This window comes from Spea bombifrons, chromosome 1 (assembly GCF_027358695.1).
Source record: "Spea bombifrons isolate aSpeBom1 chromosome 1, aSpeBom1.2.pri, whole genome shotgun sequence".
Lineage (NCBI taxonomy): Eukaryota > Metazoa > Chordata > Amphibia > Anura > Pelobatidae > Spea > Spea bombifrons.
The window spans coordinates 93489887-93516831 of NC_071087.1; the positions used below are offsets into that span (position 1 = coordinate 93489887).

At 38.7% G+C, this 26945-nt stretch overlaps 1 protein-coding gene across 3 annotated transcripts; it reads left to right on the forward strand.

Moving 5' to 3' along the window:
* The first annotated feature begins 1502 nt into the window (after positions 1-1502).
* MTAP (methylthioadenosine phosphorylase) lies at positions 1503-14063 on the forward strand. 3 transcript variants are annotated; one of them, XM_053465908.1, is made up of 8 exons: positions 1503-1632; positions 2703-2789; positions 3274-3332; positions 7498-7665; positions 8254-8353; positions 10610-10849; positions 11001-11123; positions 13653-14063. In XM_053465908.1, exons 1-8 carry the CDS (start codon positions 1609-1611, stop codon positions 13689-13691), a joined length of 840 nt encoding a protein of 279 aa, XP_053321883.1. In that variant the 5' UTR covers positions 1503-1608; the 3' UTR covers positions 13692-14063. The 3 variants fall into 3 exon arrangements, with proteins under 3 accessions (XP_053321883.1, XP_053321884.1, XP_053321885.1); XM_053465909.1 differs by lacking the exon at positions 3274-3332; XM_053465910.1 differs by lacking the exons at positions 1503-1632; positions 3274-3332 and adding an exon at positions 1930-2147.
* Positions 14064-26945: the final 12882 nt, after the last annotated feature.

Consider the following 26945-nt stretch of genomic DNA (forward strand, 5'->3'; position numbering starts at 1 on the left):
TTATTTTTTTTATAGTAAATAAGATGATACGATCAAAATAATGGTATCTGAAGAAAGCCCATCTTGTCCTGAAAAAAACAATATATAACTTATGTGGGTACACTAAATGGGTGAGGAGAAAATTACACCTGAACACAAGCACCACAAAAGTGTCAAAACAGCCTCGGTCCCACAGGGTAGAAAACGAAAAATGAGCCCGGTCCTTAAGGGGTTAACAATCTCCCTTGCCGGGAATTCCCACGGGGGGAGTCCCGGCAAGGGAGATTGTTAAAGCACATCGTGCAGACGTGCCGGCAGCGGAGGTTGTTTATGCTCGCATCGCCGCAGTCGGTGAACGTCTGCAAGATGCGCTTTAACAATCTCCTTTGCCGGCACTTCCCACGGCGGAAGTGCCGGCACCGGAAGTTGTCTACGCGTATTGCGTAGATGTCCCCGGCCGGCCCCGCAAGGCACCCGGGAGTCTGCTTCGGTAAGTCGGGGGGCAGAGTGGCAGCATTTCCCAGGTGGGGGGAACGGACAGAGTGGCAGTATATATCAGGGGGAGGGCAGAGTGGCAGTATATCTATTCTATGTTTTTTTTTTACCAAGAAATGTTTTTCTTTAGAAAAGCACCTAACTTTTAGGGTGCGGCCTATATTCGGGTGCGGCCTATAAGCAAGCCAAAAGGTATGTATTATTTGAAGTGCTGTGTAAATTGTTGGCGCAATAAACAAAACATAGTAATTATTATAACAGAAATAATAATAATAGCATGTCATTTTGTGATTTTTTTATGGTTTCATATCTTGTCCCATGATGCTCCTCAAGTAAGCTACCAATGAAAACGTGAGCTTCTGCTGGAAAATAAACAAAAGTTGTCTATGGGTAAACCGAACACTTTTGCCAGAAATCATGGTTAAAAGAAAGGATATGAAAATTGTTGAAAAATTGTCCAGACCTCCAGGACTCACATTTAGATTTGCAACCTTAACATGCTGCTATTGGCTGAAATCACTATTTACAAGGAGAAGCATTATGCAGTACTTTCTGACTTATCTCACCTGGAGATGCAATTTCTATTCAATGCGGATGATGGAAATAGAATGGTCCGACTTAACGGTTCATTTTCGATATTTATCTACTGAATGTAACCAAGTCATTTTACAGCTAAAGAATTGACACACCACAAATTATCACTCTTTCTTTTCCAAAATTCCTACTAGTTTACATACCGAATTAGTGGGGGTTTGGGTAGCTTCCACTTAATATTCGTCACATCATTAATACGTTCTTGTCAAAGAACGCCTGGGACTATGAAGTGGACAGAGACTGTACTGTGTATCTATACACCTGCTACATAGTACCTGCTACATCTATACACCAGTACAGAGACTGTACTGTGTATCTATACACCTGCTACCTTATTTTAAGGCATTGTAAAGCCTCCGAGAAAATCTTGAAGCCGTGCTTCCCCTGCTCGATCTATACTAGCACTTAGCTCCCTCACTTCGGTTTATGGCGCGCAATGTAATGGATAAAGCGCGGTCACGTAACTGTCAACACGCACGCGCCACAGAATACCGAGAAAACTTCAAACTAAGTACGGTGGCCTAGTAGGTCCATGTTGCTATGGCTGAGACGTCCGCGGTGAAGGTGAGCCTGGCTGTCCATTTTTTTCTTCTTCTGCTTTATTCCTAATTGTGTTTTCGATGGCGGCGACACACTAAATAAGTAAAGGCCTTGCAGATATCATCTATACTGAATTTGTTAAATTAAAAGTGGTTGCGCATTTTAGCAGCCACGTGTGTGTAAGAGGCTGTGTTCGAAGCATGGTCATCTAACGTACGGGTGCCTGTCTGGGATCAAAGGGGATCCGCTGCACCCACTGTGTCTTTGGTGGCTCGAGAATGACGCGGGTCCCTGTTCCGCCCTGCTCTGGGTGTAGGACAGCAACTGGTCTGGCCTTCTCGTATCCATGCGTTACAGGATGTGGTGGCGCCGTGACTACGGGATGCAGACTCTCCTCTGTTCTTTAGCCTGTATGAAATAAAACCTGCAGTTATAGAAGCGATAGCGAAAGGCCGCATATAAGAAGCGGCTGCTCTTAACAGGATTGTTTCGCCCTGCTTGGAGCGCCACACTCATGGGTGGGGATTGGGAATTATGTGGTAGGTTAGATGTGGATTAATTTAGAGATAACAGTATATTACTGCGGTCACTGTAGTTTTGTGCTCTTATCTTCACTGCAGCATTTTTATTTTCTAATGTCTATATCTGTGGTGTTTAGGTTGGTTTAATAGGTTATAAAAGAAAAAAGAGAGAGGAAAAGGTCAGATATCTAACTATAATGCTAAAAACATAATCAAATATAATTTTTTGTGTGTTCATTATAAATGGGGTGTCTTTTTCCAGACAAAATTTGTTCAAAATCTTTGTAAAGGGCTTTAAATGAATTTTGGTTTGAGTTTTACATTCAATTATAACATTAAATGGAGATGCTCTTTTGATCGGGAATCTTTACATTCGTCATATAAACAGAGGAGCATAACTGTGGCATTTGGTTCGATCTGTGCTGACCTGGATCTGACTTGGGTGGAACCGGGTGGTTATTTATATTTAAACACATAGTTTCACTTTTAAAACCCTAGCCATGCTTGCTACATGCCTGATACATACATAGTCTATAAAAACATGGCAAGTAATTCACTTTTCTTTTCTATTAGGTTGGAATAATTGGTGGGTCGGGTCTCGATGACCCTGATATATTGGAAGGAAGAACAGAAAAATATGTTGACACACCCTTTGGCAAGGTTGGTATTTATTTTTTTTCTTTACCAAGTTGTCTTTCAATGAATTTGTTTTATTTAGTGGGTTCACCAAACTTCCTAACCTAATTACAATATTCTGAGATACAGAAAATGTAGACACCTAGGTAAAAGGTCCATTATGACCTCCATGTGAAAATTGGTGGTGCTCTTGTGGCTTTTAATATTTAGTTTTCTTTAATGCTTTTTTTTTTTTACATAATTGTGTAATAACCTTTTATAATAAAATTGTGGTGTCCCTCATCATAGCATGTAGGTTGAACTAATGTACATGACAGATTAGAATGTTTCATCCCCCTTTCGGATACTCATAATATACACATAGCTGCTATAATCTCCATTGTGATGCTTTAGTTTAGTTTTTCTTTTAAGTATAATATAGGTATGTGTGTTAATCAGCCATTTAATTTAAACTAAATAGGTACAGTTTTGCTGGTTGTATTTTAACCTATCAATTTATCCATTTTAGCCTTCCGATGCCTTGGTTCTTGGAAAAATTAAAAATGTTGACTGCGTGTTGCTGGCAAGGTAATCTTATAAAATTTAGTGGAAAAACTAGTTGTTGCTTTTTGTGTGAAATCTGTTAACAAAATGTTCTCCCTGATGACTCTCATTGAAAGTCTTTGATGAAATCTTATAACCCGCTTGTGGCATTTGGTCAAGTAATAATATACTTGTGTGAGAGCTTCAGTGATAAAAGAGAGAAGAGTAATAAAAATACATAAGACTTAAAAATTTAATGCATGCTTCATACATGACAAAAACATAAACAAATAAATGTATTGATAAAATAATAAATTATCATGTCAGGATTATTGTCCAGTGACGAATGTTGTTGTGCACCTGATCACGGAGCTTCTTCAGAGGTCGCTGGTATCAGGGAGGCTTATAAAACTGCTGAAAAAGAACTTCCTCCGGTACTAAGAGAGCATTATACTTGAGCAGAGGCAGCAGATGTCTCTGTGGAGCAGACATGCCATGCTGCAGTGTGGAAGAATATGCGCACATTTGCTAGTCACAAACTAGATGCAACTTTGGCAGAGGAGTCCAAATTTTGCGGAAGAGTGGTTCAGGTTGTGGTTTCATGATACCACCTGTTTGAGCTTTGTTATATTGCCTCCGTTTTCTACAGCAATGACACGGAAACAGAAACATCCTACCTGAACATTTCCTTTCCTTGTCGTCTCCTAGTAGCACAGTCCCCACCCTAATGAGTTTTTGCCTTTGTTAGTCACTGAGGGTAAGGCAGAGGTTCTGGGGGGTTTGTAATTTCCTGCCTTAGCTGGATAGAAAATACATTCTCAGATTAGAATTTTCTGCTTTGTAATTTATATTGCTAAAATGACTGCTTTTGTAGAATAGATCAGTCAGTTTCTTCTATCCTGGTACTAAAAATGGATCATTGATCTATATTCCTGCCACCAAAATACTTTAAACATATCTTTTTGGATGAGGGAGGGACAGGCTTGTCAGTGTGTGTGTGTGTAGGGGGGGGAGTGCACACATTTAAAAAAGACCTGTGCTTTGAAAGAAAAAGTGCAGTGATTCACAACTCCCATCCTCAAGGGTACCTAAAGGAGATACCCACAACAAAAAATGTATTAAAATTATGTTTTCCTTTCCTCTGCTCTGGCCCATCTTCCCACCCTCTCCAGCTGGGGCAAATCTGGGGCAAGGTTCCTAATGATTAACCTAAGGAGCAGAAGGTTGAAGTGAAGAAAATTAAAATAAAATTAAACTGTAGGTAAGGAAATTTTTAGACAAGTTGAGGAGGGATGGAGAGAGTGTATATGAAGGAATGGAGATGGGGAAGGGAAGGAGGGCAAGCAAGAGTAGGAAGGTATGGGGAAGGGAGAGAGAACAGGGAAAACAGAAAAGACAGGAAGGGATAGATCTGGTGAGAGAGAAGGGGCAAAGGGGGAGAGAGAGGAAGAGGGTAAGAGATTTTTGGCCACCTCTTTTCGATGGCTGGCATAGTAAAGAGCTACATAGTACAGAACTACATAGTAAGAATTCCTAAATCCTTTTCAATTTTCCAGTGTTTTCAAGTTTTTCACTCGGAGTAAAGGTGTTACTCCGGGGGAAAGTTCTCCAAACAAATTGTACCACCAGTCACAACATGAACCTCCATTCAAGATGCAAGAGAATGCACTTTATTGGGGTTGGACCTGGTTTAAATAGCCCCTTTAGCAGGGGAAATGGGGTTGGTTTAAAACAGGGAAGAAATAACATAATTAACACATAACACAATGCCATGGGATTATACAGACATCGGCACTGGACTAATCTCGCACGTTTAACAGTGTTTATATCCGTCAGATGTTATTTTTCCCAGCTAAATTCATCAATGAATCCAAGCTATTCCCCCTATGTAACAACCACAAAAAATAACAAATCGATTCCTGTGTCAGTGGAAACCCACTAGGAATAATATCTTCCTAATGTATAGCTGCAGCCCAAAATATGGCACCCTCCTATGCTCAATTTAAATCCAACAAATACGCAATGGGGCGCTTGTCCAAAAAGAAAAAAAACGAAACAATATAGTGCAGATTATCCAATCCCATTAGGGAGAGGAGATGACTTTTCACTCATAAAAATGTTGCTGAGCTCAAGCTCATCTTAAAATGAATTTACTCCCATGTTCCTTAAAAACAAGAGGAGATACACCAATGGCACAAAATCACAAATTCCATAGTTGTGTGGAAGAAATCCAAATTACATCATAATACAATAGAATTTGCACATAAATCCAAACTGATAGGCGACAATTTACAAATAATTAAACAAATATAACTAAATATAAAATAAATAGAATAAAATAAATGTCCACCGGGTTATGTCCGCTTTCCTCAACGCGTTTTGCCAAGTATAGTGTACATACAAATTATTTATATATGTTTACACATCAGCTTTCCTTAAAAGGTATTCACTATATAATTAGGAATGCAATATACCATAGTAAGCTGCAGTGCATGCAACCACATACTGTGCAAGTTCTTAATTGTATGCAGTGTTCCATGAGACCTAGTCTATACTTGGCATACTCTATGCACTGAGCACCTAAATTGCACAAAATAAAAGTGAAAGACGTACATACAGATGTTTGATGCTGGAGAAATCAGTTCCATAGAGATGTATCAGGGAGCTTGTGTTGTTATAACAGAATATTAGGTAGTCAATTTGGGCTGCTTCAATGGCATAGAAGAACTTGTGTTTTAAGATAATGAAAAATATGTTTTCTGTAGAAATGTTACCTTAGGACAGGGGTAGGCAACCTTCGGCTCTCCTGATGTTGTGGACTACATCTCCCATAATGCTCTTACAGTCATAATGCTGGCAAAGCATCAAGGGAAATGTAGTTCACAACATCTAGAGAGCCAAAGGTTGCCTAACCCTGCCTTAGGATGTAATTGGCTGTAAAACAAAAACTATAAACCTGACTTAAAGATAATTGAGCTGATCTGTCATCTTAGTTCCTCTGAACATTTATTCACAAAAACCAACACAAAAACAGTTTCTGTTGTAACATAATATGCTTTGGTGTCAAATGACACCAAAACATTCCCCCAATGTTCATTTACAAAAGTGTTCCAGAAGTTCAGAAGGGTAAATGGAACGGCAACTTTAACGCACATGGAAAGTCCCTTGATGTGAAAGACAGTAAGAATTAAGGCAAGTCCCTCTGATTCTATCCAGGGTGAATCATCACTTCGTAATTTTAAAATTGTTCTCTCTAGGGGAAATAATGGAAATCATTCGATTTTCCTGGTTTACACGCTCATTATAAATTAAACGCTTTTTAAGCATAAATTTCAGTAAGAATTAACGTAGTAAGTGCAACTGCAGTACAAGCAGAAAAGCAGAGTTACTTTTTCTGGCTGTGTTTTAGAATTATTCTTGACGTGTTTGGGATCTGTCTTCTAAGTTGAAACTGCAACCTAATTACATTAGAAATCATGAAGCCTACATGTATGGCATTGTGATATTTTCATTAAAGCCAAACCAGAAAACTTTCAACCATTCCTATGCTGCAGATAATGCTTTGGTAAACAATAAACCATCTGACATGTGGTTTAGTGAGCTTCATGTAGGGGTTTATCCACTTAGGTATTCCGTTTGAAGGGCAAACACTGGCAGGTTTCTCCCGCAAGAAGAATTGAGCTGAGTATAATGCATAATTTAGTGTTTTAAGGGGGAATTGGAGAAATATCTTTTGATACAAGGGCAGCCAAGCTCTTCCCACATCGCTGAAGTTGAACCTTCTTAATGTATAGTGATATAAAGCAGCTGAAACATAACTCATATCAACTCTCCCTTTAGTGAATGAACCCCATAATATTTTTCAATATTAGAATTAGAATGTTATATTACCTAGCTTAAATGTCTAAATTAGAAAGGTTTTAATGAAACATATTATGGGGTTTATTCACTAAAGGGAGAAATATAAATTTAACATATACATAATATATGTTTGCAGAAATGTACAGATTATTTTTTTTTAATTGCTGCTCTTCATTCAGGCAGGTTCTTCCCTGCCTGACAGCAGAGTTCGGGAGTGAACCTTTTTGTCGCAGTGTCCTCCCAGCCTGCTGAACGGAATATAGTGCCATTGATAGTAAATGAGAGAGGCAAAATGCTTGTTGATTATATTCTTCATGGTCTATTTTATGATTGCTTGCGTTCTTTGTAGGCATGGCAAGCAGCATACAATAGCTCCAACAAATGTTAACTTCCGTGCCAATATCTGGGCTCTAAAGATGGAAGGGTGTACACATATTCTGGTGACTACAGCTTGTGGCTCCCTGAAAGAAGAGATTCAGCCTGGAGATATTGTTGTCATTGATCAATTTATTGACCGGTAAGAACCATTTACATTATTTAAAAATTGAATTGTATACGTGAATTAAAAAAAATCCTTGCCCACCCAGTAACTTTTCTTTTGTTATAATAGTATTATTTCCTCTTCCAGGTGGACAAATCTATGTATGGCTTCCAAGATCCTACAATATTATTGTAGTAAAATAAATATAGTGTAACATGTTTGTTATTCCTCATGTGCTACTTTGTATTTGAACAAAAACACAGGGGATGGGGAAACATCAGTAAATATGGTTAGTTAAATACTTATTTACTTGGTTTAAGACCTAGCCCTTATCATATATTCAAACACAAATCAGCTACCTCTGCAAGAATAGCTTAGGTGGTCCTCTATAATGCATAGTTCAATACTTGATTATACTTGAACACTTACTGATTAACCTGTTTATTATGCATGATCAGGTCAGTTATCTCACAGATATTTTAATTCATAATGGATCAGGGAGTCAAAAAAGGACAACTCTCCTGCCAACTCCATCTTTAGTGACTAAACCACTACATTTTCCAGTTCTACTGTATAGGAATATCTGTTTGCATCAAGAATTCTGTGAATTATTTTACATTGCAGGACCACAAAAAGGCACCAGACGTTCTATGATGGTGGGGCATGTCTACCTGGTGTGTGTCATATACCAATGGCTGATCCTTTCTGTGGCAAAACAAGAGCGGTAATTGCCATATTAATAACCATTCATAAGTGGTTAATGCACTTTTTTTTCTCTCTATGCCGAATATAATACAAAACTGTTTTTTAATACTTTTCTATGTAGCAATTATACAGTGAATAGTGAGAGACTAGAAGAAGAGGTTGAGGAACTAAAAACAACAAGATCTTTCTCCCGAAATAGTCAGAAAATTTACTTTTGAATGTAGTGAATATTTCCAGTGTAGAATTGTTCCCCCAAGTAATGGAGAGTGTATCCATAGATGTTCTAGAGGAGGGGGTTCTTTTTACAAATTATGCCGACGTGAAGCATTTTGGATTTCTCGATTTCAATCTTTTGTATTATCATTAATTGGTAACGTAAGCTGCCAGAAAAAACGCCCAAACGCAGGTAAATGCAGTGGCAGTTTTCTTGGCGTTTTTCCTGGCGTTTTTCATCAAGAAAAAAACGCAGGAAAAAAACCCAAGTAGAAACCTAGCCTAAAGGAGTTTCTTATTAAAGTGCCAGGGCCATTTAAGCAAAAAAAGTTTGTTGTAACTGAATGCAGAACCAGTTTCAGAATTACCAGGTCATCTAAAAATAACCTTGGCTTCCGTAAAAGAAACAAACATTATTCCTGTAGTTTTGTTCTTCAAAACAGAAACAACTGAGAATATTCTGTAATATCTTGTAATGTCTCATCAACCATACTAGTAACTCTGTTATTATTACATTAACTTTATATAGCGCCAGCAGATTCTGTAGCACTGTTACAATAGGGTACAATGAAAGTAAATTAGACAATTAAATATCATTAACAGACATTAAGCATACCTGTACAATAGACGTGGCCCAGCTCTTGCTAGCCTGCAATCTACGTGTGGAAGAGAGACGATAGAAGAGTACTGCTTGAGTGAGGATGAGTTGACTGTAGCAAGGGTGATATGAAAAACTGTGTATAATTCTCTAGATGGATTTTAGCTGAGTGTTTCAAATAAGAATAGGGTCTGACCGGGATTTCCACGGTACAGCACGTGAAAACGCCTGAATACGAATGGAAAGAGGTAATAAGGGAAAAAGAGAGATGCATTGATGTGAACAAAGAGGGCATATGAGAGCAGAGATATGGGATGGTGCAGAGGGCTCTTTAAGTCCAGGTTCGAGAGTTTTTAGTCAATTCTGGAGTGTTTGGCACAGTAAGACAGCAAATGAAGAACAGTTGGAAGGAAAATGCATCTGGCAGCAGTGTTGAGGATAGATTGTATCGGTAAAAGGTGGGAGTTGGGGGAGACCAGTTGGGGAGTTGCAGTAATCCAGACAGGGCATCAAGGCAGCAAACTTGGTCCGTTGGGTGGATTGTGGTGTTGTCAACAGTGATAGAGATATCAGGATTTGTGGAGAATCTGGTGGCAGAATAGCTATAGCATAAAATTAGCCTAGATGATATTGTGTTTCAGTTTTACTACTGTATGTTCACCCATACTTCACTAATACTGAAATGCCTTGTGCATTTATGCTCATTTCCAGTTCACATAAAGCTTAGACCCTCTTTATTGGAGCTGTCAAAGCTCTATGCCAGTTATATTTAGCTTTCTGAAGTATACTTTTATTTTAGTTTGGAAAAAACCTTACCGTAAGTGACATGACAACGGTGTCATGCTGCTCATTGAGACCTTTAAGCCTACTTCACTTTGTAATACAGGTTCTATTTAATTCATTCATTAGGGCTGGCAGTAATTATGCCTGGGTGTGTGTAGTGTAACTGAACCCAATTATCAATTACATTTTGTTAAATGGTTGATTTAGTAACTAAGTGGGGCAATTACCTTTTCACATATGGTCATGTATGGGTTTTTCCCCTTCTGTACATGAAAACATTTTAAATCTGCATTTTTGTGTTCACTTGTGTTATCTTTTAGTCTAATATTAGAATTAGCTTGATCTGAAAAAATAAAGTATGACAAATATGCAAAGAAGTAATCACAGCACTTTAGAATATGGTTGGGTTTAACAACCATATATATACCCTTTGTCCCGAAGTTGACACCAGCCCACACTAATATCCATTTTTTTAAAACCAGTTAAAGATATAACTTGGGAGGGGAGGTTCCCTGGAATTGAGACTTACTGTCTCACAGGCTCCAACTTCTCTCACAAAATACAGGAGACTTTTAACCTCTTATGTCCCATACTCTTCCACATCCCGATATTCCACAATAATTACTGGATAGCATTTTCAGGAAAAAAGTATCATCTGGAATTTGTTTTTTTTGCTTATAGGTTTTGATTGATGTTGCCAAGAAACTTGGAATTAAATGCCACTCTAAAGGTACCATGATCACCATAGAGGGACCACGCTTTAGTTCCAAAGCAGAAAGCCATATGTTTCGCCTTTGGGGTGCTGATGTCATTAACATGACTACCGTCCCTGAGGTGGTTCTTGCAAAGGAAGCTGAAATTTGTTATGCAAGTATTGCAATGGCAACTGACTACGACTGCTGGAAGGAACACGAGGAAGCAGTGAGTTGAGTTTCCCTCCTTCTGTATAAATGTTTTCTTGTATATCTATTGATCAACACTGCAGTTATGTGACATAGACCTGTATCTGACTCTGTTCCTCTTGACTGAAACAAACATTGCACATCATTGTCTCCCTGTATGTCATTTTAAGGTCTCGGTTGACAGAGTGTTAAAAACACTCAAGGAAAATGCTAACAAAGCAACGAGCATTCTTCTGACTGCTATACCTCAAATAGCCTCAATGGATTGGGCAGATACTCTCAACAACATGAAGGTATTACTGTAAAAACTGTTTGTTTTTTTTTTGTTTTTTTTGTTTAACTAGCAGCATAATGTGCTTTTTCACCCAAGATAGACTCCCATTTGCTAAATCCTACCTTCCACAGGTGTTTCTAACAACGTAATAGCTGACTTAACAGTTTACTTAAGGGTAATGATGGAACTCTTGTACTCAGCATTTTACCTTATTAAGCTAGGATCTTGTGAGGTTGAATATTAACTCTAGAGATGGAATAGAATAGAATTCAGTGAAACTCTGAAATGCAACAGAAATCAAGGACCCCATTCACAGCTTTGGTTTGCCTAAGCTTTAACCTTTTCAGTCCCCTATGGACATAAATGTACGTCCTAAAAAGCATCCAGTAAAGCTCTTTAGGACGTATTGACTTTCTCGCAGCAGCAGAGACATCTCCCTGCCCCTACAGGGGAGATCAGGATGTCTTTTGACAGCCTGGAATCCTCGTCAGCAGAAGGTTTCCTGTTGACCAATCATTTGTAAAGGCTGCCAGCACGAGCATCATAAGCCATTGCGTAAAGAATGCCGATCACAAGAATGGGCATTCCCTTCTGGTTCACCGAAGGACGGGGTATCCCTTGTAGGGTCTGTCTAGACCCTGTTGGGATATCTGACAATCACACAAATTGCAATCACCAATGCAAGCCTATGGAAACTTGTTTGGTGATCAGTGCAGGGGAATCGCAGGTAAGAGAGTGAAAAATAATGTTTCTCCTTCCCACAAGAAAAAAAAGTTATTTTAATTTATTTACAAAATGAAATAAACTACATATAAATATGTTCAAGAAGTCCCTAGAGGGATCTGTATCCATATTGACCCAATAACCATGCAAAAAAACTTACATCCCATTGCCTTAGTTCTACGTGTAAAAAGTATAACCCCCCAACCCACAGGTCACCTAAAGTGTAAAATAAATTCTAAGAAAATTGCAAATATATATACGTATTTGCTAGATAATAAGACAAGTTTTCTTTTCAGCAAATGCTCTGAAAAATAACCATCGTCTTATATTCAAGGTCGTCTATTAATCAGACCTCAAATAGAGGTCTGACTACTAGACTAAGATCCAGATGCCCCGCAGAGCTGCAGGGGACCTGGATCCTCCTCTCTGGCAACCGGTGGAAGTCTGCGGGATGCGTGCAGACATCCTCTGCTGCTGGCACTTCTGCCAGGGCTTCTATAAAGGAGCTCTGGTGCTCATTCATAGAAGCCCTGGCGGGAGTGATGGCAGCAGCAGCGGAGGTTGTCTACACGCATCGCGCAGACCTCCACTGGCTGCCCCACTAGACACCAAGGAATCTGAAGCACTGGGAGAAGTCTAGGAAAGCACTGGTAAGTCGAGGGATGGTAAGAGTGGCATATGGGTATTAGGGCTTTCTGGAGGCAGTGGCATATAGGGGGTTAAAAAAGAATATCATAGAGGCAGAGTGGCATATAGGGGGTTAAATGGAATACCAGGGAGGCAGAGTGGCATATAGGGGGTTAAAGGGAATACCAGAGAGGCAGAGTGGCATATAAGGGGTTTAAAGGGAATATCAGGGAGGCAGAGTGGCATATGGGGGTTAAAAGGAATATCAGGGAGGCAGAGTGGTATATGGGGGGTTAAAAGGAATATCAGGGAGGCAGAGTGGCATATAAGGGGTTTAAAGGAATATCTGGGAGGTAGTGGCATATAGGGGGTTAAAAGGAATATCAGGGAGGCAGTGTGGCATGTGGGGGGTTAAAATGAATATCAGGGAGGATGAGTGGCATATGTGCATAACTGGGGGCAGGTTGGCAAATAAAAGGAAATAACAAAAAAAATGCATTTTTCTCAATCATAGTTTTTATTAAATTTGAAAAAAAAATGTGAATTAATATTTACTGGTAAAACTTTTTTCTTATAGGGTAGTCTTATATTCAGGCTTTTTCTTTTTTTTCCTAAATTAATATTCAAATACTAGGGGTTGTCTTATAATCGAGCAAATACGGTATATATACTAGGTTTTTTTTTTTTACATACCAGCACTCATAATTGTTTTTGCATGTTTTATATGGTTTTAAATGAAAAGAAATGTGTAATATGGCATATTTTGAAAAGAAATGTGTAATTTGCATCAAACATGGAAAAGGGGAATCTTAATGAAACCCACATATGCTAAAATGGCAAAATAGCTATGTGACATACTGAAAAACCCCTAGGACCGAAGGGGTTAATAAGAGTGTGACTTGTGGCGGCATTGTTTACCATTTTAGCTACCCAACACACTAGACAAACTCTGGGTTTTATGAATACAACCCTGGGATATTTTTGACAATTGACACAATAAAATCTAATTTAATAACCTCTTGCACTTTAATCTTTGGGGCTGGTCAAAAGATACATTGGTAAAGGAAAATTGAGCTGGTATTCATTTTACGTGGGTAGGCTTGTGTATATTGCTTTGGTTTTTTTTTTTTTTTATCAGTTTTGATTAGTGATGCCATATTAATAACTTTTAATATTTTTTCTTTTTCTTTTTTTGTAGAGTACAGTACAACTGTCTGTCATGCTACCAAAACATTAACCTCAATACGTTTCAGAAGGAAAACATTTTAGTCCAGAAGAAACCAGCATAAGAACAGTACTGACATGTCCAAGTTTAGCAAAGCTATATAAATTTACCTGTCCTGTAAAGCATGACCAAATATTTTTTGTTCTTCTATATAACATACAATTAATGTAACAGTTACTTGGTTTTTAGGATACCTCTAGTCTTTAATTTCTATATTGCAGTCAACTTAGCTGTTTATTCTTAAAACACATTGTTACTATATAATAATTTCAAACCTGAAAGAAGTATGCTTGTGCATATGATGGCCTGACCAGCCTTAGATCTTAATAGCATGTTTGTATAATTATGGAATAATGTCACTGTTAATTAAATGTTTTCTAAGAATTTGTGTGTATGTGTGGGGTCATTCAGGGTAATGCAAAGTAATCACTTAAAACGTAGATGCCCAATGCCTACTTGCAGCATGTAACAGGCAAAGTTTCTTCGAAACGCGCTCTGTAAGCCATATGTCAGACTCCTCTTCAGCATTTACACAAATACTGATGACTCACTGGTAAATAGCCGCAAGTAGGCCTAATCACCTCGATTCCAGGAGCCACACACCACCCAAACACCTGGTCTGGACTTTATATAGCAACTCTCTCTGAAAGTGGGATGGAGGCTGGGTCAAACTGCTCTTCTAGATACTTTCACCCCCTAACCCAAAATACACATTTAATAGTGAAAAGGTACAGGAGATTATATATATATATCTCATTAAGGCTGTGTTTTCCCACTGTCACAGTATACACTTCAAAAGTTTGAGGTCACTTAGTTGTTTTTCATGGAAAACATGGAAATTTCTAGCTGTGTAAGGTGAAAGGCTTTTCTAATGATCAAATAGCCTTTTAAACTTGGTATTAGCTAACACAACATGCCATTGGAACACACGAGTGATGGTTGCTGATACAGTGGCCAGGGCTGTATTCACTCTGTTGGCCTTTTTCCTATTTTGATGCATTACAACCTGGAATTAAAATAGATTTTTGTTTGGATTTCATGTAATAGACATACACAAAACAGTCCAAATTGGTGAAGTGAAATGAAGAAAGTAACTTTTTTAAAAAGGGTCGCATGATCTTAGTATATATACACCCGTTTGGAAAGGCCCCGGAGTCTGCAACACCACTGATCAAGGTAAGCAGCACCATGAAGACCAAGGAGCTCTCCAATCAAGTCAGGGACAAAGTTGTGGAGAAGTGCAGATCAGTTGGGTTGTAAAAGAAAAATATCCAAAACTTTGAATGTCCCACGAAGCACCGATTATATCAGCATTACACGGTCACAAGAGACCACCAAATAAGAGTGCAAAGAGGTTTCGACTTCTTTACAGTTGAACCATGAAGGTGCACCTCATGCTTTTGAGAGTAAACTATGCCTAAACACAAAAAAAAACATTCTATATATTGCTTGAAGGCACATCACCTAAAGATTTAAAAGACACCCCACTTACCATGGCTCACCACAAACACAAATCTAATGGGGAAAGCTGTTTTGGGGTTTTTTTTTCTCTATACTTTTTCGCATCTCGGGCACATTTTGGTACGGATGCTGCATGCTGGGATGTCTGTAGTAAGAAATAAAACACAGAAATAATCTCCCTTTTCTCCTGAGCATGTAGATACCACATACGTATGGTATGTGAGTGTTAAACGGTCACAAGGCACCCCCAAATCTTGAGAGTGCAAATAGGTTTCAACTTTTTCTGAAACCTCTGAACCAGGCACATATGCTTTTGGGGATAAAACTACTAAACCACAAAATCCCTGAAAGCACAAAGCCCAAGGATCTCAGTCACCCCTTACCTTTCTATGTGGGCGACCCAACCGCAAATGGGAACAACGGAGTTTGAGGTCTTTTGTCTACGTTTTGTTACATTACTTGCAGATATCAGGATTTCCTTTGTCTTTTACACACGTCTTTTTTGATGAAGTACCCACCCTGGGTTTTGGGGCAATTTTTAATTGCTTTTAGTGTCTCTCCTTTCCCTGGATTTAGGGGCATTTTTTTATTTATTTTTTTGTTTCTCTTCTTTGCTGGGTTTGGGGGCATTTTATAAATGTTTTTGGGATTCTTCCAATGGACATTTGTTTTGCTGTATTTTGGAGCAGACAGTGAGAAAATGGTATACATTGCTGTTGCTGAAATGTGTGATTCTGCGGTGAACAGTTTTAAAACTGAATTAGTTGTGTTTTCAAATATCAAAGCTGGCCGCTACGTAAAAAGATATTTTACAGGTAACATATTTATGGAAGTGGCCATTCTGAAAAATGTAACTATTGTTATGTTATCATGGCCTTTAGTAGCATTATCAGGGGCAAACTAAGCATGTGCCTAGGGCACTGAGCAGGTAGAGGGTGCCACCATGAGAAGTGTTTATAGCATTAGATGTGATGTAGTTTGTCTTCAGCTACAAAAGGTCTAGTTATGCAGGCCAGAAAAAAAAGAGAGATTCTGTTAGTTCAAGGAAATATGGGGGTGGAAAAGAGGAACACAAACACATGATCTTGAGAATCACATGTAGTGTCTACTGATAATCTCAAGTTACCTTTTACCCACATTTATACATGAAATGGCACTTCATGACACATTGACAGACAGCGTGTGAGATTGTGAGAGAGGGTGAGTGATAACAAATTTAGTTTCTGAATTGAAAAAGAAACTTTATCTGAACAGAAAGAGCGGGAAATAAAATCCATAAAAAAATTATTTTTGGTCCATGTGCACAAGTTTAGCATTAATGTATATGGGGGATGTTGCTGGACATACATTGAGATTTTTGTTTCAGCAGTGAAATCTATCTTAAAGTGAAAAGAACAATCCCATGAGGATAATTGAATAAAAAATAATAAAAATGATTGTTATGTTCCCAAAGTACTGCAGCAGCCCAAAAAATACTCCTCTGAGTGATTAAAACAACAATCAACAAAGCATATACATGGGGGAAAAAGAAAATATAATAGGGCAATGTTGTATAAACAAAATATCAAAAATATAAGTTGGAAGTCGCTGTTCTCCACACTGGATTTTGTCGACACCGTATGCCTCTCTGTTTCTCTTTTATTGTTTGTTTTCGTTTATTGATTTTATTATTGTTTTTATTCAGCATCACACACATTTGGAGCGCCCGTACGCCTTTTGCATATTCACTATGCCTTGCTGTTTCCCCCACTTAGGCGCTATACCAGGGGTGTCCAAGTTTTTTCTGCAGTGGGCCACTTCATCAGAATTGTATACGTGCGAGGGTCGCACTCATTTTTCACTGAGAGAAAATATGGCTTTTAATAAAATATGCAGATTAAAATAAAGTAAATGACACAAAACCTTTACTTTTCCTCTCACTGATTTCTGGGATTTCTGGGCCTACAAATTCAGGATTCTGGATAAGTAAAAATAAAATAGTTCGATTTATTTTAGGGATGCACTAAAATGAAAATTCTGGACCAAAACCGAAAATTCAGGGTTTACTTAGCCGAAACTGAAAGTGCCCTCCCACACATACTTTTAATAAAAGTAAGTTACACACCAAAATTGTACAAAAAAATTATATATTATGATTCTTAACAGCAATCTCAGGCATACCCAGATTCCAGCATGTACTGGTTGGCTGGGCATTGTATTTTTTGTCCAATTTTAGTGTGTAACCACACTTTTTTTTAAAAGTAACACACCACAATTGGACAAAAAAAATCAACAGCAACCACACTCTTTTTATACCCAGGCAACCAGTGAATGCTGGAACCTAGGCATGATGGGACTGTGATTGCTGTTAGCTGTTAGCAATCACACTCCTATCATCCCAAGTCAGCAAATAGATGCTGGTACAGGGTGGCTGTAAGTGCAGACCCCATACTGCTGGCAGCATCAATACACAAGGGGGGCAGCTAGCCAGGTTTCAGCATGTACTGGCTGACTTGGCATGATGGGAGTGTGATTGCTAACAGAAAACACACTCTTTTTATACCCAGGCAACCAGTAAATGCTGGAACCTAGGCATGATGGGACTGTGATTGCTGTTAGCAGATTGCTGTTAGCAATCACACTCCTATCATCCCAAGTCAGCCAATACGTGCTGGTACAGGGTGGCTGTAAGTGCAGACCCCATACTGCTGGCAGCCTCAATACACAAGGGGGGCAGCTAGCCAGGTTTCAGCATGTACTGGCTGACTTGGCATGATAGGACTGTGATTGCTAACAGCAATCTTACACATCCATGCTATCACACACAAATTCATTCATTCACAGATTAATTCCCTCAATCAGACATACTCATTCACTCAACCTACCCCACCCCCTTACCTGCTCTACAGCTCTTGATGCCGCTCACAGACTTCAGCAGGGGGCGCGGCCTCCCTCGTTCTCCCCACAGAGGAAGAAGGACTGAAGCAGAGAATAGACCCTCCCACAAGTAAGCAGCAGGGCTCTTGTGATCCTGGCTGCCGATCTCACGCGGGCCACACCTCGAGGCCGCATGTTGGATGCCCCTGCGCTATACCTTATGCGTGGCTTTACATAATTTATGTTTAAAATACCATAAAAAATTTCAGGTCCAGATTGTTTACTGTTCTGTATCTCAGTACACTTCGTCGTCATGATTGCTCCTCACAGGCTATTGTTTCATTGCTCAGAGAAGTTTCTTATATTCTCTTGTACTCCATGTCTGGAGGTGTACCTTATGCTGTTTCACTTTGTGTTTACATCGATTGTTACACTGTCCAATTGTACTACTGTATCATATACTGTTACATGGATCTGAATAAAAACCTTTTAATTAAAAAAAAATATATATATAAGTTAATACCACTCACAAGGTTTGAAGTAAGCTCATCAAGAAGTATGGAGAAAAACTTATTTAATGTCTTCCTTAAAATCTTTAATAATACCAGAACTCCAGTGGTACAGTATCATACTAGTAGCACAATGGAACTATAAGAAAATAAATAATGGCACAACGGATATGTTGTGCAAAAACACTCAGTGGGTGGACTGGGCAGATCTGGCGTTTCAGCTGGGACTGACGAGTGTACCTGAAGGCTGCGTCTTTTGTGTGGGGGGTGGGCAGTTCTGGGTGGTTCTCCTTAACCTTCTGGATGGTGTTTTGATTGTCAAGGTGGAGCCTGGTGGGCTGTCCAGGACTTCATTCATGTTATTGAGTGTTTGTGCATAACATACCCGTTGTGCCGTTATTTCCTGTAAGTGTAAACCTCATATTTCCATTGTGCTAGTAGTGTGATACTGTCCCAGCCTAGACTCCCATCTGACAGCTCAGGCCAGGGCTGTTTTTAATATTGATTGGACCCTGGGTAACCATTTGCTCCCACACACACATCTATGTGCCATGTTTGCCCCAAGCAAACTGCCTGCCTGTGCCATATTTGCTCCCCCAACACTTATACACACATGCTAACACACACATACTCATTTACACATACTCATTCACATATACTCAGTCTTACTCTTGCACTCCCCTACCTTATCTGCAGCTTTCTCTGTGTCATGTAAAGTAATGTGATGCAACATGATCCTACCTGAGAACTTTATGGCACCAGCTACCTAGGGTCCCCCTTGTGGGATGCAAGCATTGCCAATCACATCAAAAGGTGTTCCCATTTAAGTGGGAAATTGGTGGGTAGTAGCACATGTCAAAACGACCCAGAGCTTTCCAGTGACCCAGAGATGTGGCGTTTCTCCCAGAGTCTCCAGGAAAAAAACGCGTGGCCTCTCTGCGTTCCTGTTTCCCCTGGGTAGTAAAAGGGAGGTGACTCTCATATTGCATGAACAACACAGAGTTAACCTAGTCCCAAGTGTGGAAGTGGTCGCAGGGGTCTCCAGGGCTTCCTTGAGTCACCACCATGGTTGTTGTTTCTTGCCTGTGCCATCATCGCTGAGGACGTTGGGGAATCCCCTTGATGCAGCAAGCACTCGCAGGGTCTGCAGAGACCCCGATTGAGTCTCCTACCACAGTATCTCACTGACCGATCCTACAATGTGCCATCAGTCTGTGTGCATGTGGGTATGCTATAGAGCTGACAGAGCTGTCATGGGGCTGCAAACAGCAGTCAGAGGAGTCTCCACAATATTCCCCGAGTTTCTCTACAGGGGAACCCTCTGTTATACAGTGAAACCCTACAGGAGAACTACTTGATTACTGTGCAGGAGATCCCTCCTGATGAAATTTCCAACATTTCTTAGTGATTTATTTTGAATATTGTTCATACAAAATATTGTCTAACAGTTGTTCATATTGCAATCTGGAGATATTAGAGAACACACTTTGGCTGATTTGCCATTTAAGAAACTGTACACAATGCTGCTGCATTATTGGGAGAAAAAGACAATTGTGGACCCTATGGTCAACCCACTGTACATGTATGAGGGGATTTTTGGTTCTTAAACTGTGAGATTAGATGTAATATAACAGATATCCTGCTTTTGATCAATTGCTAGATCTTTGAATGTCCAGGCTTGACAATGTGTTGACTAGACCTGTGAGAGTTAAGCAAAGTCTATTCGCACAAACTTGTTGTTTTGTTTTTGTCACATTGAGTTTTACAAGACAATTTTTTTCAGTTTGGATGTTTTTTTCAGAGCATGTTTTTAGTTTCAAATGAAATTTGTTGCGAAATTATCAGTAACGGTGGTCCCAGCTAACATCTGGACTCATTTCAACATGATTTACTTCGAGCAGCAACCTTTAACTGATCCCTCAATTGCGTAAGGGAACTAATAGAGGGGGTACCAGCAGCAGTAATGTAACAGGCAGGCACTAGCAGAAAGACACACTTTGATTGAACGCTGGTGAGTGGGCATGAAAGCAGCTACTGGGTGAATAAGGAGAGAATGTATAGTGGAACCCTTTTGGGGAACCCTCTGAATACTGTACAGGGGAGCCCTACTGGTGATGTCATCAGTGACATCACAGGGGTTCACATTTACCTGTGCCAATTAAGATCTGTGGGGTCATAATAGACTCCCAAGTGGATTTCTAGACAGTGTGCACTGCAAAGAAATAGAGTGGTAGGATGAAAGGTGGGTGACTGAAAGAAGCAAAGAGGAAATGAAAGAGGGTTAGGAGAAAGATAAGTAAAAAAGGGGAGAGAGAAAGGGAAAAAGACAAGGTAAAAAAGGAGAGAGATAGAAAGAGGAAAGGAGAGATAGAAAAAGAAAGAAAAAAGAGGAGGAAGAGAGTTAAGAAAGAGGGAGAAAAATAAAGAGGGCATCTGGCAGTGAGAAATATGACTCAAACAAATTGTAACAAGAATTAAGTTGACTATTGGATGACATTCAAGAAAATGTAACAGAAGTATATTGACTTTGCTGGATGACATCCAATAAAATCTAGGGCATGTTCCAAATGATTAAATTAAGGAGGGGAATGGTTAGGTTGTAATGGCACCAACACTGACAATCAAATGAATGGATAACAAATATTCAGAGGTTTCTTGTTTATTTCCCTTTGTTTTGTTGGGGGTTCATCCTCATTTTCAGAGATTCATGCGAATGTATGAATTAGGCAAAAACAATTTAAAATGAAGTTCAAACCAATCCAGTGTTCAAGTCTAGTGTTGACAGTAATGAGAGCAAGGCATGAAAATTGATATCCTAGGAAGTATGGGAAATTATGTTATCAACAGAGCAATCAATGGGGCTGTCTTGGGTGATTGATCATTTAATTGGTTGCTATGGTGATAAGACCACTTTTCACACTTTACCCCAGAACATTTTTTTATACATAACTCCCATTCCATTTCTGGTACATGACCCAAATTCACAGTTATTATTCATATGTTATCCAATGAAAACTATTTTTTTAATTTGATAGATTATAATGTATGGGTTTTATAAACTAAGAGAAAGCGCCTTCTCTCATAATCTTATATCTAAGACCGCACCAACAATGACTTGAGTAGAAGAACAACTTCAGTCTTCAGTTCTGAACATGGTTTATGTCCCTTTGATAAAAAAAAAATCTAGCCAAAGACTAAACACCTGCACATTAAAATTCGCAGGGATCAGAAATACATCATCATCAAATGCCTAAAGTTTAGTAACAAAAAAAGCTTTGTAGCGGAACTGGTTGTTTGGGGGTGTTTATGAGTCATTTGGATAAACTGAATCACGTGGATCTTTGTCCTACACATTGTCCATTAGCAGCACTGGATGAATATAAATCATCCAAACTATGTCAGAGAGTCTGCGGTGAGGTTCCAGTAATATCCACAAATGTGCTTTGTGTTTTTTCCAGATTATATTTCTTTATCATATATTGTATGAAGTTGACTGCCAAATACTTTATAGGCTCAGATTTAGGTGGGCAACTCATAAGAGTAGTGTTTAATATGGCTGTACAAATAAACTGAAATAAACTCAATTTCAGCTTGCCCAAACATGCCTAGCTGACAAGATAACTTGTATATCTGACAGGTGAAGTGAATAACACTGATAATCTTTTTATCATGGCATCTGTCAGTGGGTGGAATATATCAGGCAGCAAGTGAACACTTCATCCTCACAGATAATGTGTTAGAAACAGGAAAAATGAGTAACGATCTGAACGTCTTGGGGGCTGTTCCCATTCTGCAGTGGTCAGTACCTATCAAAAGTGGTTCAAGGAAGGAAAAGCGGTGAACCGGCGGAACGGTTATGGGCAGCCAAGGCTCATTGATGCACGTGGGGGGTGAAGGCTGGCCTGTATGGTCAAATCCAACAGATGAGCTATCGTAGCTCAAATTGCTGAAAAAGTTAATGCTGGTTCTGATAGAAAGGTGACAGAACACACAGTGCATTGAAATTTGTTGCGTATGGGGCTTTGTACCTGCCGACCATCAGGGTGCCCATGCTGACCTCTGTCCACTGCCAAAAGTGCCTACATTGGGTACGTGAGCATAAGAACTGGACCACAGAGCAATGGAAAGTGGCCTGATCTAATGGACCACGTTTTCTTTTTACATCAGGTAGATGACTGTGTGCGTGTGAATGCTTACCTGAAGAACACATAGCACCAGGATGCATCCATGGAGGCCCAACTGCTAACGTTTTGGAGCCAGATACCACAGCACATCTTCAGAGGTCTAGTGGAGTTCATGCCTGGATGGGTCAGGGCTGTTTTGGAGGCAAAAGGGTACCTACACAATATTAGGCAGGTGGTCATAATCTTATGGCTGATCTGTATATATATATATATATATATATATATATATATAGCATACCTGTATGTGCTAGAACCTGAGAATGGTAGTCCCATTAAGTTTACATTACATTTTTACATTATGTGCTAACTAGAGATGGGAAGGGCAGTTTGAGCCTGATCCTGTCTTCAACCCACTGAATATGATGGTGTTATAGAAATACTATATAAAAATAAATATTCATGCCATGTATTAGTAATGCTCAGTCCCCCCGGATTGTGTGTGCAAAGAGCACAAGAAGGAAACAGCAAGAAGCTAAAGCCTTCTTAACTCTGTACAACTATTTAAAGTTCCCCAGCCAGGAGTTTATTCTATCGTAGTTAATTTGCATCAGTATATTTTCCTCCTTGCTGAGAAACAGGTTATTGCAAGTTTAATAAATGATTTGACTTTTCATTGTCTTATTATTTCTTTACATATTTATTTAGAGTAAAAAGGCACAAATTATGTTTTGTTTGTTGTGGCTATATAATTGTAAATATACATTATCATGCACTAGGCCGATTAACATATAATGACTTATCCAGGTTTTGCTTTTATAAAATAGTAATTTTTTCTCATGCCTTCTTCTGGGTACAAAGGGCACATCTATCCGATACCAACCACCCTGCACCCAAGAACAGCCACTGGGATTTCCCTAACGCAATGCTATGTTGGCCTAATATAATATGTATCATCTTCCACTAATACAAGAACTGAGGATCTTCCTCCAAAGGTTAGATTATGTTGCCTGCACACATTTCAAATTTGCTACAATACATTTGCTACAATAAAAATATAATAATTATTATTATTTAATTAACAAGATACCTTTTTTGCTACACAATGAAATAAAATGTAAAATTGTATGTAACCTTATATGGTGTTTCCAAATGGTTTCCTGGTGACCAAAGGGGTTAAGGTGCATCTCTGAGAATAGTATCTGATATTCAGAAATTTTAATATATATATATATATATATATATATATATATATATACATTAACATATAGGTGTGAGTGTTTTTCTTACAGTTTTGCCTGAGGTAGGACAGCGGGTGTGTCATGTCGGTGACTCCTCTCTGCTTGTCTGTTGTCACTTTCACAAGGTCCATTGCTGTTTTCTGTGGAGAGGACAGGCCCGGTGCTGGGAGCTGCTTTAATCTTGCGTGTACTAAATACGGTTAACCCTCTGATTCCCAGGAATGTTTCCATTCATTGGTCTTCAGCATCAACTCTACATTCCTGTGGCGATGCAAGGAGAGATCAAGCGTCTGTCAAGTAAGCAGTAATTTAACCCTTTCACTTAGGGCCCAATGAATACGAGAAATGCCTTTCTATGTTGTACGCAGCTTAGTGTCTGTACAGGGCAAGTCAGTTAAAAAATCTTATAGGAGGACAAAGAGAACATCAAGCGTACAGGAGCATATGTGAGAAATAATAGGAATTAATATGAAATAATGGAAAATATTATACAATATTTAATATTATTTGTAGTAACAAATTTTAGGTTAGAACTCACAAATTAGAACAGTAGCTGGCATATTCCTTGAACAGAAGAAAAGGCTGTATGTAATGGGACAAATTTCGTAAGAAATCTCTCTCTCTCTCTCTCTCTCTTTATATATATATATATATATATATATAAATATATATATATATATATATATATTGTATATATATATATAAATACAGATATGGACTGAAACGTCGATTTTCAGATAATAAATTATTAATTTGGAACACCCCTTGAGTTGAAAATTTCTACAAATCTCCTCACATGTATGTCTTAATTTCCGATATATATATATATATATATATATATACATTAACATATAGGTGTGAGTGTTTTTCTTACAGTTTTGCCTGAGGTAGGACAGCGGGTGTGTCATGTCGGTGACTCCTCTCTGCTTGTCTGTTGTCACTTTCACAAGGTCCATTGCTGTTTGTGCCCCATGTTTCATCGGAGAGGACAGGCCCGGTGCTGGGAGCTGCTTTAATCTTGCGTGTACTAAATACGGTTAACCCTCTGATTCCCAGGAATGTTTCCATTCATTGGTCTTCAGCATCAACTCTACATTCCTGTGGCGATGCAAGGAGAGATCAAGCGTCTGTCAAGTAAGCAGTAATTTAACCCTTTCACTTAAGGCCCAAGAAATGCCTTTCTATGTTGTTCGCCATAGACTTTCATCACCCGTCCCGGTGTCTGCGGTGCGCGTCTAATGGGGCGAATAAATACTTTTTCCCTCTGCTCAGTCTCACTGCCTCATTCGTATTTATGTTTCGTGTAAAAGGAAGGTCAGCAGATTGCTGGCGCTGCTCTTCAAAATCAAAGCATGAAGGGGTTTTCCGGGGCTCGCCGGTTACAGTAATATTTTCAGCTTGTAGCTAGTAAGTCCCGGAAAATCCCTTCTGGCCTGCATCCCACGGTCAGGAAGCTTAGCCGCAGCGTCGCTCCATGGTTACAATGTATATCTATCTAACTATCTATCTATCTATATCTATCTATCTATCTATCTATCTATCTATCTATCTATCTATCTATCTATCTATCTATCCATCTATCTATCTATCTATCTATCTATCTATCTATCTATCTATCTATCTATCCATCTATCTATCTATCGATCTATATAGATATACACACCTGTGTGTGTTAAAGTTTGATAAGCCGCAGCTTCGCTCCATGGTTATTTTGATTACACACCTTAATATTCAAATATTCAAGCTAATGACAATCAATGTTAATATAGACATAGTAACTACCATATGGCAGATTTCTTTTTAACTCCCTTGCCCTGTACAGACACCAAGCTACTTTCCATTATACAGACGTTAAAATTAATTCGGATTTATTAGTGCTTTTTTCCCCTTCTGCAACAAAAAAGGACATTTCAAAACCCTACAGACTCACTTACATACATAACACAAATACATTGACAGGCGAACTGTTTTGTTTTTTTAATATTTTCTATTTCGATTATGTTTAACCCTTTAGGCCTTTTCAGTTGTGCATTGATGATATTAATTTACACACTGACATATTATACAGCTATTAACAGTGTGTATAAACATATATATATATATATAATCACTTTTGTTTAAGTAGACAATTATCACTGTCTTAGCTTTTTAAATACGGAAATTAAACGGCTGAAATAGTTCGCACAAGTTGTGTTATTAAAAGGGCAATTAATATACCCAGGAGCGTATATGTAATTTCGAATACATTATATAGTTTATAAAAAATCGAACTATAACAGAAATTTTGTCTCGGTAGTGTGTGTTTGAAGTGTTGATTAGATTGAATTGGGCATAGATAAATATATATAATTTTAAATGTGGCCTTATCGCCATAGCAACCAAAGGAATAGTTCAATCATCACGCATATTCCAGTTGTTGCTACGGAAATTAGGGCATCCTTCCAAGTTTGCGCGTTGCGCTAGACCCACTTTTTATGCGTTGTCCTCATTGTATTTTAAAGTACTGTACTTTGATCCATTGGAACCTGTTTATACACACTGTTAATAGCTGCATAATCTGTCAGTGTGTATATTACACCCTAAAGGGTTAAACATAATCGAAATTGAAAATATTAAAAAAACAAAACAGTTCGCCTGTCAATGTATTTGTGTTATGTATGTAAGTGAGTCTGCAGGCTTTTGAAATGTCCTTTTTTGTTGCAGAAAGGGGGAAAAAAAGCATTAATAAATCCGAATTAATGTTAACGTCTGTATAATGGGAAGTAGCTTGGTTTCTGTGCAGGGCAAGGGAGTTAAAAAAAAATCTTATAGGAGGACAAAGAGATCATCAAGCGTACAGGGGCATATGTGAGAAATAATAGGAAATAATAGGAATGAATGGAAAATACTATACAATATTTAATATTATTTATAATAACACATTTTAGGTTACAGTCACAAATTACAACAGTAGCTGGCATATACCTTGAACAGAAGCAAAAGCTATATGTAATGGGACAAATTCCGTAAGAAACCATATATTTATGGTAAATGTCCTCTGTGAAACGTCGATTTTTTTCTACAAATCTTCTTACATGT

Coding starts and splice junctions, on each gene's coding strand:
- MTAP (XM_053465908.1), top strand. CDS start 1,609: ATGGCTGAGACGTCCGCGGTGAAG. Junction 3,333..7,497: donor GACTGCGTGTTGCTGGCAAG/GTAATCTTATAA, acceptor CGTTCTTTGTAG/GCATGGCAAGCAGCATACAA. Junction 8,354..10,609: donor TCTGTGGCAAAACAAGAGCG/GTAATTGCCATA, acceptor TTTTGCTTATAG/GTTTTGATTGATGTTGCCAA.